The sequence below is a fragment of the Micromesistius poutassou genome (assembly GCF_964030765.1).
Source record: "Micromesistius poutassou genome assembly, chromosome: 15".
NCBI lineage: Eukaryota > Metazoa > Chordata > Actinopteri > Gadiformes > Gadidae > Micromesistius > Micromesistius poutassou.
In genome coordinates, this window is record NC_140285.1 from 16,682,399 (window position 1) to 16,696,914 (window position 14,516).

Sequence of the window (14,516 nt, forward strand, 5' to 3'; positions counted from 1 at the left end):
CGTTGTTTGATTTCTTCAGCTGCGTTTGATTATTTTGGCTATTATTAATGTTGACATATAATCTCCATTGCTATTACGACATTATCAGTTAATGAACAATATTTGTGGTGGGATAAACCAATATTAAAGACAATAAACATGTTTCTTCATAAATGACCCCTGGCTTGTTTTCTGCTTCACTTTGTCTCTTTTCACATGAGACCAAGTCAATAAAAACTCATTATTCATGGTCTATTCACCCAATCCTCTGGCCGCGTATCCTTTGAGAAAAGACTGGATATTGCTTTCATAATTAGAGTGGTCAGCCAGTGATTCACTGTGACAGAATAAGGGAGGGTGTTTCTCTAGCTAGGGCAATGCTAAACAACAAGCAGTGGGTGCAGCTTGTTAAAGTGAGCATACCTTTCATATGGCTGAAGAGATGGGAGAATTGTATCACACTGGTAAATGACTTGTAATGAGAGACTGCTGACATGTACATGAAAATAAATAAACTGTAATTTTGGATTAAGCAAGTAGTCAGCCAGGTCCATCGCGTTAGCAAAATAACAAGTATATTACAGTATATTACAGCAATGAGGCTTGAGAAGAACATATGACCTTAGCTGGAATGTACATTCATTTGGATCATTTGGATAGTACACTTACTCTGTGTTGATAGTATGTGTACTCTGTGGGGACATGTACTCTTTGTGCATCAATTAAGCATTTGGTTGGTTTGCTGTACTGCATTATCATAACCCTCTAATATAAACCTAAATGTCATTGTGGTCGTTATTCATGAGACAAAGGTCCCCCGCCGTGTGCTCTCCCATAGAGTTATGGACACACACACACACACACTCGCATACACACACACACACACACACACACACACACACACACACACACACACACACACACACACACACACAACACACACACACACACACACACACACACACGCACACACACCCTAGCAGGCCCAGGGCGTTTCTTCCTAAGTGACAAGTGCCATCCATAACAGGCAGGGGGGGGGCTGGTAAAGTGATTAGGTTCATAACACACAGAGTCCTGGTAAACACAGCTGGTACCATGTCTCTCACGCTAGACACCAGGGTAAATTGCTCTCTCAAAATTATAAATGGTGTTTGAGGAGGGAACTGATGTGGGTGTGAGTGGCCGGGCGGACTTGCGGTTCTTATGAAACACGATTGCAAGGACTCCGTGCACACAACCATAGCCTTTAATTCCAGCTCACTTGGTGTGTGTGTGTGTGTTTGTGGGGGGAGTCTGTCTGCTTGGCCGATGATTGTGATAAATGTAAAGGATGTTTGGCTGATAAGACATGTAGAAAAAACCTAGATTATAAATGTTATAAAATTTATAATGTGTGAGTGTCATCCATCGCTGTCCATTCTACTGACCATATAAACTTGACCCGTTTATGAAATAGTATTTTAGGTTATTATATCCTTGTTATTTAACCTGCAAAATGGCCACAATTAGTTTTGCTCTCTTTACTTTTCTCTTTTCGTTTTTTACATCTGATCGATATCTGATATCAGATCAGATGATTTAATTAAATGTAAAGAAAATGAAACTGCTACACATGGGCATAATTATAAAATAAATCTGAATAAAATATGGGCGCATTTACCAAAATTAATGTATACCCAAAGCAGTCTTATTGAGAGTTATCCTTATATTATGCTATCCGTTCATATTCTTAAATATTATCCTTTAGCATGTTTCAGTGTTTTATAGTATCCTTATATAATACCCAATAGTATCCTGTAGTACCCTATAGTATCCTATAGTATCCTATAGTACCCTATAGCACCCTATAGTATCCTATAGTATCCTATAGTACCCTATAGCACCCTATAGCAGGGGTCTCCAACCTTTTTTAGGATGAGAGCTACTTTCAAAAAATAAAACAAGTCGCAAGCTACTTCTACTCCCCGTATTTTTGTTTTGTTTTTGCAGTGTATATTAGCACATCAAGAGTGGGAGACTGAATATTTATTCACACGTGTAAAAGACAAGTGTGTGTGCTTGATTTGCGGGACGAGCGTTGCAGTCAGGAAGAAAGGCAACGCGGAGCGACACTTCACCACACACTATACGCCTTCGGTTTGTTTTTCAATGGCCCTGCCTCACTCATTTTGTATGATGTATCTGGCTTCAGTCACGTTAAAATTAAATCCACACTTGTTCGGTAGTGTTCATGTTCGGTTCGGAAATTTTAGCTTTAGCTGCCAGCTTGCGGTCCTGTTAGCCTACTCAAACGTGATTGGTTGATATTCGTTGTGGGGGAGGGGTTAGATAGATATAGAGTTGTAGGAAATAGAAAGAATTCGCTATGATTGAGGTTTTGTTTATTCATAGGGTAGATTATTTTTATTTTCTTTCTTTTCATTGTTTATATTTTGGATTTGCTCAGCGAGCTACTTATTGAGGGCTCACAAGCTACCGGTAGGTCACAAGCTACCTGTTGGAGACCTCTGCCCTATAGTATATATCCTATAGTATCCTTTAGTATCATATACTATCCTATAGTATCCTACACCCTGATCACACAGATGTACATCCTGATCACACTTATGTACACCCTGATCACACTAATGTACACCCTGATCACACTTATGTACACCCTGATCACACTTATGTACACCCTGATCACACTTATGTACATCCATCCATATGAGGCAACAGCCCCATATTATTATATGAGGCAACAGCCTCATATTCATAAAAGCTGTCTGTTTTACAGAAATAACCAACTCTGAAGGCCCTAATTAACCAATCAGAGTCAAGTATTTAACAAAGTCTTCTTATAACCTTATCTTGCATCCTATTGTATCCTTATATACTATAAGGATACAATAGGATGCAAGATAAGGTTATAAGAAGACTTTGTTAAATACTTGACTTGATTGGTTAATTAGGGCCATTCTGACTCATATTCATTCTGACTCATATTCTGACTCATTGTATCCTTATATACTATAAGGATACAATGAGTCAGAATATGAGTCAGAATGAATATATGAGTCAGAATGTTGACCTGTGATTCATCCTTTACTCGAGTGGAGGTTTGATACAGAATACTGGATGACCGTGAAATGAGATGGATTCTGCTGATTGAAATGGAGGTTTCCGAGACAAGGAGGTGTAGTGACACCTTCAGACTCAGTGAGTCAGCCTTAGACACTGCAGTGTGTCACAACAGCCCAACAGAAGGCCTCTAAAGACAATATCACTTTACTGCCGTCAGTACGCCTCATCTAATTAAAAGAGGTGTCTTATCTTTCACATTACATACCATGTCTGACCAGCCTCAACTCACACTTACTCACATATACTCACACACACACACATACACTCACCCACACACATACCCGGACGCAAGCACACTCACACATCACCAGACCATACCCATCCAGCTCACACTAATGTCATCACCTTTCAGAACCCCTGCTGGGTCCTGTTTGATGTTTCAATGTGGATTCAAAAAGAGGATACATATATACAGCTATATCTCCTACATTACATAAGAATACGAATACAAATAATTTAATATTTTGTCTTGGAAAACGTAATATCTGCCACAAGAAATTCAACAAAACATTGACCTGACAGCTGTTGACATTGTATCATGTTGAAGTGACAGTCTAAACAAAAAACTAATCAACAAAACGTTTCACATGTAAGATGTTTCTGAGCACAAATCTTTATATATCGATCCAGCCAAGGCTACAAAAGTACCACGTTCATACTTCTGAAGACTTTTTATTGTGTCTGCAGTTGTTTCATTCGATTCCCTCCAATGGCGTGACCGTGTTGGCCCAGCATTCTAGCACCAGCGCTGGCTAGCTGAACACCCACAGACCACCCACTCCTGCAGACTACAATGCTGACGTTTGTCTCCGGATGCTGCCCGGCCAACACAGTCAAGACGCTGTCATCTCTGCTCAACGACCACTAAAGACATTACTCAGCCGTCAGGAAGGCAGAACAGATTGGTAGCCTGTCTCTGGAAGGCCCGAGGGTGTGTGTAGCAGACACACAGGCCACACGCTGCAATGCTCCTATAGGTAGGTACGTACATAAATATTGCATGACTGTCCATGTGCACTGAAATATTCCCCAGAGGAATAATAGCTTTATTGAATTGGATCTATGCAGTCATTTTGTAGTAATCTGTTTGTATTTCCCCGTAGAGATGAGAAGATATGAGTCGTTGAAAAGTCATCCCCCTGCTATGTGCTGAGTGAAAACAGGGCTTGTTACAGCATTCTGGTCCATGGAAAGCATGGAGGTAAATATCTGTATTGACCTCACCCAGGATGAGGGGTGGTTGGCATTGCAAAGATAACTGGAATGGCAATTCCTTCCTTTGGTTAGAATTATCCCATCTGTCCAAGGGTGCTGTTGCCGATCTAGAGAGACACCAGCAAGGACTTTGGAATAAGGGAGCCCTGAGATGGAAAAATGAAAAAAACAACAGAACTTAATCTCATCCGGTGGCTACATGGTCACTTGAACTTTAAAGGTTCAGCCAACTCTCAAGGGAGACGGCAAACCCAACATAACAGCAGTGTTTAGAAAACCAATAGATTGCTCTCTGGAGGATCTGCTGGATAAGTGTTGGAGAATGGTCTTACAAGTGGTCTGCACACACACACACACACACACACACACACACACACACACACACACACACACACACACACACACACACACACACACACACACACACACCACACCTCAGTTGGAAGATGTAAAAACCATTGCCCTTGTCTGCTAATCCATCTATTTTATTGGTTCACTAGATCTAGATAATAATTGGCTATAAACCAATAAATAAATACATTGCAAACAGATATTAATGTGGAGACATGACGTATTGAGCATGTTTTCATTGCTAACAATATCATCGGTTTCTGTTTATTCTCTGTCTCTCACTTTGTAACTGCTTCAAATAGTGCTGTTCAAGCACACAGTATGTGAACCGCTAAAAGATGGGTTTATTCTGGCATTTTGTAAGTAACTACAAAAAGTCACATTTCAGAAGATATAAAGAAGGAGTAACATATAGTGCCACCATTTGGCACCAAATTCAGTTAGCGAAGGAGGAGAGACCTGCATGTTGTATTCTGGGATCTGGCTAATGCTTTCGGGTCAGTACCACATAGTCTTTTATGGGAGACCTTTGATTACTTCACAATCCCAGGTAGCATTAAAAGCCTAGTTAAAGCATACTTTCTGGATATTCAACTTTGTTTTACTATGGCACAGTACACCACAGGGTGGCAACAGCAAGGCATTGCAAAAATAAACAAGTCAGGGCTGCCAGGTAAGCTTAAGTTGTGGTGTCTGCAGTTTGCTTTATTGCCTTGGCTAATGTGGCCATTGACAGTTTATGAAGTTCCTCTGTCAAAGGTAGAAAGGATGGAAAAAATGATAAACTCTTTTGTCAGAAAATGGCTCGGAGTCCCATGCTACCTAAGCAGCGTAGCCTTGTATGGGAAGGGCATTGTAGAGTTGCCAATATCTAGTCTGACAGAAGAATTTAAGTGCGCTAAGGTTAGACTGGAAATTACTTAGTACAAGGACCCAGGGGTGAGGAGGGTTGCACCCACGGTTAACGCAGGGAGGAAATGGAAACCAAAACAAGCGGTTCAGCAAGCTCAATCAGCGCTTAGGCATAGGGATATCATGGGCCATGTTCAGCATGGGCGGGGGGGCTAAGGGTGGGACGCAGGAAAACCCTTGTGGGGTAAGGCTTCTGCAGGAGAAAAGAGGAAAATGGTAGTGGAAGAAATACATAGACAGGAGGAGACTGTAAGATGTACTAAGGCAGTGTTGCAGGCAAAACAAGGGCAGTGGGTGAACTGGGAGGGAGTGGAGAAGAAGAAGATAAAATGGAGAGATCTATGGAGTATGGAGGCTAGCAGGATCAGATTTATGATAGGTGCTACATATGATGTGCTCCCATCTCCCCAGAACTTAAATCAATGGTTTGGTGAGGATGAGACATGCACACTATGTTCTTGTGTGTGCAGCCGCCGCCATATCCTATCAGGATGCAAGCAGTCTCTCCCAGGGGCGGTATACGTGGCGTCACAACCAGGTATTGAAATGTTTGGCAGCGGCTGTTGATGATAAACGGAGAGGAGTTAATTCATCAGCCGCTAGTAAAGAGGGTAGGCAAATTAACTTTGTACATCAGGGGGAAAAGGCTAGACCACTTAGAGGCAGGCACAGAGCTGGGCAGCTAAGAAGTGGAGGAGCCCGGGAACTGTACCTCCACATGTGGAGCCTGTACCTCCACATATTGTTAGCACTAGGCTAAGACCGGATATGCTATTGTGGTTGGACTTGTACAGTTCCTTGGGAAGACAGAGTTGAAGTAGCCAATGAGCTTAAGAAAGCAAAGTATGCTGAAATGGCTGGAGAGGCAGCACAGCAAGGCTGGAGTACGCGACTAAGGCCTATTGAAATCTGTGCGCGGGGGTTTGTGGCTAGATCTGCTACTAGCGTTCTGTCTGAACTGGGCATTTGTGGACGAAGTCTGAGGCAGGCGGTTAGTAACATGCCCTTGGCAGCAGAATGAGCAAGTGAATGGCTGTGGGTAAGGAGAAAACATACTATGGTTGTGTGGCTGTGTGGGTGGTCTAGGTAGTTTCTAGGATGTTATGGATGGTTTCAATGGTGTTTTCTGTGGTTTCCCATGGTGTTTTGGGTGGTTGCTAGGGTGTTGGGTATATGGTGCTCTAGGTTGTTGCTAAGACTTTCTGCTTTGATGTTTTTGGTGGTATCAAGGTGGTTGCCAGGGTGTAGTTGGTGGTTGCTAGATTGTTCTAGAGAGGGTTTCTATGGTGTTCCAGATGGTTGATCGGGGTTCATGGTGGTTGCTATAGTAATCTGGGTGGTTGCCAAGTTGTTCTAGATGGTATATAGGGTCTTCTAAATGGTTGCTATTATATGCAGATTATAGGTGGTTGCTAGGGTGTTCTGGGTGGTTGCTAGGTTGTCGGTAGCAGATATGGTGTTCTAGGGTGTTCTAAGGTGTTGTATGGAAGTAAGTAAAGTCTAAATTATTGTTATAGCAGGAGTCTGGTATGGAGTTTTGGGAACAGTACTAATAGTTTATTGAGAGAATTGTGTTATTCTTTAAACAGTTTTTTAAATATATTTTGAGATTTCCTGTGTTTCTATGTGGACAACAATTAAAGTTACTTCTTGTAATAAGTATAAATTCCATTGGTTAGAACATTGAGTTGAGCATGACCGTGAGGAGCTCAACATGTTGATGTATAACATGTCTACAGGGTCTAAATACTGTGGAAAAGGAGCTTTGTGTATCGTCCATATATGGATATGGATATATGTTATCCATATAATAATTGTATCTATCAATATCATGGGTGTGTCTGTAATCATAACTACAGTATATTTAAGGCAGATGCCAGCTCCTTTCTCCCTCAAGAAAGCACGTCTTAATGAAAAGCATTTATCTATATATTTTGGAGAGTTCTGTATGCATATATATCTGTATATATGTAGGCTTATGTATGAATGCATGTGTGTATATATGCATGCGGGACCCGCCCCAGTGTTCAGGTAGTTCAAGAAAAAAAGGTGCTTGTCGGTCCATCTTGCTTTGTAATCTCAAAACACCTTATCCTAGGTCTGAAGCACGGGAGACTGTTTTCAAGTTCCCCTCCATGGACACACACACACACACACACACACATATATATATATATATATATATATATATATATATATATATATATATATATATATATATATATATATATATACTCTATATACACATTATATGCCTATGTAGGGGGGAGAGAAACAGGAAGCAGACACGATTGCTGTTGTGCAGTGGAAGTCATTCAACACACTCATGTCATGTGCAAACAGGACAGAATTGTGTTTGGTAGTCAGTAATTGCTCTGGCCCTTGCCCCAATATCATATGGGTCATTATAAATGGGTAATCAATCATATGGGTAATTTTGTTTAACTGTCATTGAAGGCCATGGTAATAAAATAATACAGTGTATACTAAGCAGTCTAGTCGACACAAAACATTTTGAACCCTTTCTGTCCTATATTGAAGGCATTCTGAATAGTATGTTTTATAAAGTGTAATATTAGACTTAGGAATTACGTGTTTGATGGCTAAATACCAGATGAAGTATATTTAGTTGCATTGGTTTTAAATGTTATACTGCATAGTGTATTTCGAATTGGAATAAAACATGTGTTATATATTCCTATTGGTTGTGAGAACACTTATGGTACGCAACCTATGCTTCCACAGTCATGATAGTACCTCCCTCTGCTGGTGGACATTAATATTGCATCATGAAAAATTGTGATCGTACTTTGCATAGGGTTGTTACTATACAGTCTTTGGTTTGTACTGAACAACAGCGGCCACAAGCGTCAGTACATTTACATGCACAGCTTAATCAGATTAAAGCCATTGACTATGCTCTGCAATTGGACAACTCCAATTGTCCGGTAATACATGGCGGTGAGTAAACCGATTCATTGGCCGAAGCATGTCATGCCCCAGTACGATAGGTGGCGCTGTAACCATTTCAACTAGTGGTAATAGAGCCACCGGCTGACCTCTTTACGTCACCAGCAACAACAAACTCAGGTGGCATTCGAGAAAGATGAGCTGTCAGTTCACTTTGGGTCCATTTCTCTGACGCTCCATTGTTCCGACCTCTCGGTCGTATGCAGACTCCTCCTCCGGCTGGAGTCTGCATACGGCAGCTGTCTACTGGAAACATCGCTTCACATCGTTTCATAATATCAGAGAATTCATCAAAGAAGATTCATAATATCAGAGAATACCCCTGTCAGTTCGGCCGCGGCGCACGGCCCCCGGAAAAGATCTCGAGCATGCGCAGAACGCAAACTCCGAAACGATGCTGTGTACATGTGGGTAGAGACCAGACTATGAATGACTCATCTAGGTGTTCTTATCTGATTTAGATTGTCCGCTCATGTGCCGAATTTGTGCGAAGTAGATTGGATAAAGGTGTTTACATGCATTTTACTAGTCCTGTTGAGGTCTTATTCATTTAGTTACCCGATTATGACTCTCCATGTATACGTGCTGAGTGTATCCTACCGGCCAGCAGCCAAGATGTTGGAATGGATTGGATGTTGAAATTCATTAAAGATGGTCTAGACAGTAGTCTCCTCTGTGTGACGCCTTCCAGCACAATACAACACATACCACTCTTCATGCTTGCACATAGCCTCTTCTCTTCATGGACAGAAGGACAGGAAGTCGACTGCTGGGCCCGGAGTACAAAGTACAAAGCTCAAACAAGTCCTTTTTATAGATCGTGATTTTCATAGAAGCAGATGTTTTTATAGTAGGACAATAATACAATAGAGATTGCAGTTGATGATTTATTGACATTTATTTCCCCCCACCATGGTTTTCTCTTGATTCCAATAGAATTCACCACACATTTATTTTTATTTTTAAATTACATTTATAATATTTTACTCACATACATGTATTGGTTTATTTTCTTATTGCAATAGAGTAGCCAGGATGAGTCAGGTATTGCTACAGTTTGCCAACAAACTCTGTCAATTAAAAAAAATTAATTTATTGGCAAGACAGATTTATACCAAAGCCTCTCCATCTCTCTCCCCCTCGGTTCCGGGAGAGACTCAGGGATAAGGAATAAGGCTGATGAGGCGACCAGCCTACACACAACTAACAAGAAATACCTGCCCCGGAAAATAGGAATCTAACATTGGTTTCCCGTACGTGAACAATGAGCATGGGATGACATTAATATGAACATATCCATATAACATGAACAGATGTGTGTGGGGTTGCTAGGCCCGTACTTCATTGATCTACCAGAGATGGGATTGCAACACTTTAAACAGCCATGGACTCCAGGCTCTCACACAGTTATCAGTAACGCTGATTCAGTGATGGGCCTCTCCAGGCTGATAAACACCTACCCGCGCTCTGTTGAATGCCTACGATACACACTGAACAGGAAGGACATCCATGGATCCTGAATCCGTCAAACGAGTTACAGAAAAAGAAAAACAATGATGCATTAGTTCTCCCTCCCTCCCCCCATGAAAGCACAATGGTGGAGGTGGAAATGACGCCAGCTTGTAATGTCATATTTTTTTAACTATATTTTTCCAAAATAAAAAGAGAAAACAAACAACAACAACAATGTCCTTCTAATCTAAAAGAAGGGAATACAAATCCAGATGAGCACTTATTTTACTTTATGATACCTGGTATCATACCCTGTTTCCAAAGCAGAGCTTCACCATAATGATGGGACCCTTTAATATGAAGGGTCCGTTCCTATATGCCTCTTACATCGTTCTCTCTCTCTCTCTCCCGCTATCCCTCTCTTTCCCCCTCTCTCCTCCACCCTGCCCTTCATGGCCTCAGAGAGGGTGTACACTATCTCCTTGGAAGAACAGAAACACAAAGTGAGAAAGACAAGCATAGACAACATGTCACAACATGTCGTCTATAACACGTCACTCCGCTGGAAAAACTAAACCCTCTACACCCCCATCCCACCTCGTTGCAGCAACATGTTCAGACTAGAGTCTTAGAGAATAGAGCTCTTCTCGTTGGACACAGTGTGCACTCTGACCGGTAGGATGACCTTCAATGGGCTCCATGCAGCTCGCTGTGTGGCCTGTCTCTCTGCTCCCAGTCCAGTCAGTCGACCAGCCATTCAGTCATTATTATTTTATTCTACTTATCACACCATACTATAATAAATATATATGATCAACTTTCTGTCTTTTTATTTCGTTATTTTTTCTGTGTCAAGTGCATTAAAGATAACATTTTCAACCTAGAAAAATATTTAGTCAGTTTCACATGAGGTGCACAGTTGCTATATTTGTTAATATAGTGATATTCTACATGATATGTCAGTGTGTGTTGCTAATATCTCCTGAAAAATTCAACCCAACAAAGTAGAAAAGGGTGAAATTGTGGATCAAATTCATTAATAAATAAAGATAGAAGATATTAAATAGATAATGTATTTCATGGCTTTCAGTTATAAGACAGACGGTATCGTAAGCCAGCCCCAGGCTGTGGTTCAACCTCCCCTCCCTGTGTAGCCTCGCTGGCCCGCCTGGCTAGCCTGTCATTCCCATTCATGATCATCACTTCCCAACACCCAAAACACCTCCAGCTTCCCCCCATACCTCCCTCTCCCTCCCTCCCTCGCTCTGTATTTCTCTCTCTCTCTCTCTCTCTCTCTCTCTCTCTCTCTCTCTCTCTCTCTCTCTCTCTCTCTCTCTCTCTCTCTCTCTTGCCTCTCTGTTGGAAGCACAAAAAAAGAAAACCAAGACGAAGGGCAGATAGAAGCAGCTATCATACAGGTCTCTATACGTTGTTTTAAATATACTTTTAGTTGTTTTAAAAAGCCTCTGGGCTCTTCCTGTTGTGTTAAACTGCCTCAGATATGATTGGCGCCTTGGGTTGTACAAAATCCCACGGGAGGGGTGGATGCACAGGAGGGTGGGGGAGGGCGTTGGTGGAGACATGGATTGACACTACCAGAGCTTGATGTGCGGGGGGGGGGGGGAGGGTTGTAAAGAGAGAGAGAGATAGAGAGCGAGAGAGAGCAGGAGAGAGAGAGCGAGAGCTTCAGTGAGAGAGAGACAGAGATGTAGCCATACCACAGGGTCATCCTCTTCCTGCGCTCCTATTACTTGAGGCAATACTTCACACTGAAGTTTGGACAACAACAGGAGCACAGAGCCATCTAGTCACTCACGAAGGTACAGTAGTATGTAGACAGTACAACATGTATTAATGTTGCTGGTTCTGTTCCTCTATACCCCATCTCATCTGATAGTAACGGGGCCTGACAGATGTGCCCTCCAGCAGTCTCTTGTTGGTACAGTCTATTTCAAGTCACAAATTGTCAGGGCTTTTGTGTGTCTGTGTGTATGTGGGTGTGTTTGTGTGTGTTTGTGCGTGTCTGTGTCTGAGTCTCGCCCGAGGCCAATCCATCATCTGACCCTCGTCAGCACCACATCTCACCTTAGCCGGGAAATGACAGGGATGTGCCCCACCCCCGCTCCTCTCTCTCTACCTACGGCCCTGCGTGACAGCCAGTGTCACGTTGCATTTAGCCTGGACCTAGTGCCACACAACATGCTGACCCTGGGCGCAGCTACACCCCGCGGGCCGGCCTAGTGTTAGTTTACAACTTGCGAGGATCGAAGGAAGCACTAAATCCTAATAACACTTAACATTATCGTCTTAGCTGCTAGATTTTCTAGCGTCAGGAGAGACATTGAGATGTTAGAGCAAGGCAAGGGTGGTGGGGATAACAGCATCGCCCTATCGGCAGGCATCAGTGATTTTAACATTAGGTTGGGATCTCTTTCTTTTTTGGTTGTGTTTATTTGTAGAAAGATTTGTGTATGCCAAGGGGGTTAATCTCCTCCTATTGTGGTCGACCGCATCGCAGAGCAGGGCTGCGAGGGAGGGAGGGGGAGGGAGGGGATATGATTGCAATGAATGCATAATGACTAATCTCTCCTCCAGTCAGTCTCTATTCATCTGTCATATGGAGGTCTTGAAATGTGAGGGAGAGCTTTCAGTAATAGAGTGGGGGGGGGCAGGGGGGGAGTGTTCATTCTCCTCTTTTCCACCGACATGATGATACTTAGGGTGCCCGAGTCCCACCCAGTTTACTCATCGCAGCCACCCTCCCTCCCCCTCACCCCCACTAACGCCGACCTCACCCTCCACCAGACTTTGGGTGTACGTTTCTTCACAGTGTGCTTTGGGAGCGGCTGTCGTCTCCGATGGCCATGTGGAAGAGGAGCGGTTCAGGGTGCCGCGTTGAGGGTGGTGGTGGTTGCGGGTGGGGGTCAAGGGTTGTTGGTGGAGATGGAAGGCAGGGAGCGGGGGGGGGGGGGGGGGGGGGGATTGTCAGTATGGCGAGAAGAGGATGGGCCCGTGCGCGGTGCGGATGGGGCCCGGGGCAGGCCTCAGGATGGCGTGGCTGAGGTGCGGGCCCTGCAGGAGGTGGTGGTGCGGGTGGTGGTGCAGATGGTGGTGGGGCGCGGCCGCACGCAGGGCCAGTGAGTTTGACGAGGCTGCTGCTGCCATCGCCGCGGCAACCGCCAAAGGGTTGGGCAGGAGCCCGGCACCCAGAGCTTTGGTGAGATCCTTAGGGAAGCTCAGAGAAGACTAGAAGCAGCAAGCGAGAGACACAGAGAGACAGAGACCAAGAGAGAGGTAGAGAGAGAGCGTAGAGAGAGAGAGAGAGAGAGAGAGAGAGAGAGAGAGAGAGAGAGAGAGAGAGAGAGAGAGAGAGAGAGAGAGGGAGGGGATGAGAGAGAGAGAGAGAGAGGGAGGGGATGAGAGAGAGATGGGAGAGAGACAGAAACCGAGAGAGAGGTAGAGACAGAGGATAGAGAGAGGGGATGAGCGAGGGAGAGAGACAGAGAGAAAATAGAAGGAGATGGGTGGACACATGAGGGCAAAGATTGAGAAGAAAAAGGATACAATTATTTTTTTTCCAGAAAGTTAAAACGTTTGAGAGACAGATAAAGATCTGCTATCTCCAGACAGTTTTCTGAGGTGTTATTTTCCAAAGTTCTCAGAGGAGAGGAGAGGTGATGGCCAAACACAAAATAGCTTTTTTGGTGGATTAAATAACGTAGACTTCAAAGTGTCAACCTGCTTCTTCCACTCTAGATTAGCACTGATAATCTCAAGACAAAATAATATACAGTTCCTAGGCAGACTTTGTGGTTGGAATCAGAGGTTACCGTGAGGTCGGCTCCCCTGTGCTTCTTGTGTCGGCTGAGGAGAGGGTTGGGCTTGCCTGCCACACCGTCCCGGTGCCTACGACTTGATATGTGCTGCAGGGACAAGAGCCACAGGCAGGGGGCGGTGTCACACTGCAGCTCCAAACACAAGCACAGCTTTTGTGAATGTGTCTTGTCATTTTGTGTTTGCATGTGTCTGCATGTGCATGTATGTATGAACGTGTGTACGATGGATTTATGTATGCTTGTATGCTTGTATTTATGTTTGTATGTATGTATGTATGATTGTATGCATGTATGCATCTATGAATGCTTGTATGCATGTATGTATAGTATGTTTCTATGTTTGTATATCTGTCTGTACAATGTATGCATGCATGCATGCTTAATTGCCATCACAGCACATATTATTTCAATGCCCATTACACATACTGTGCACATTCTGTTCTACTCAACCCCAGAGATACCATTCTCCCTCCCAGAGATTCCCTACTCTCTCTAGAGATTCCCTACTCCCTTCTCCTAGAGATTCTCTCCTCCTAGAGATTCCCTACTCCCTCCTAGAGATTCTCTCCTCCTAGAGATTCCCTACTCCCTCCTAGAGATTCTCTCCTCCTAGAGATTCCCTACTCCCTCCTACCTGTTTGAGCTGCAATTCAGAGTTGACCCGCACGTTGCAGATCT

The 14,516-nt window shown here is 43.4% G+C and overlaps 1 protein-coding gene across 1 annotated transcript in view; it reads right to left on the reverse strand.

Moving 5' to 3' along the window:
* Window positions 1–12,876: 12,876 nt before the first annotated feature.
* znf385a (zinc finger protein 385A) overlaps window positions 12,877–14,516 on the reverse strand; it is a gene marked incomplete at its 5' end in the record, with an annotated part of 26,736 nt that continues 25,096 nt past the window's right edge. The window contains 3 exons of the mRNA XM_084480257.1: window positions 12,877–13,248; window positions 13,833–13,925; window positions 14,473–14,516. The exon at window positions 14,473–14,516 is cut by the window's right edge and continues 141 nt beyond it. Of these exons, the coding sequence (XP_084336383.1) occupies window positions 12,988–13,248; window positions 13,833–13,925; window positions 14,473–14,516 (398 nt within the window). The 3' untranslated portion in view covers window positions 12,877–12,987. The remainder of the gene's footprint in view (window positions 13,249–13,832; window positions 13,926–14,472) is intronic.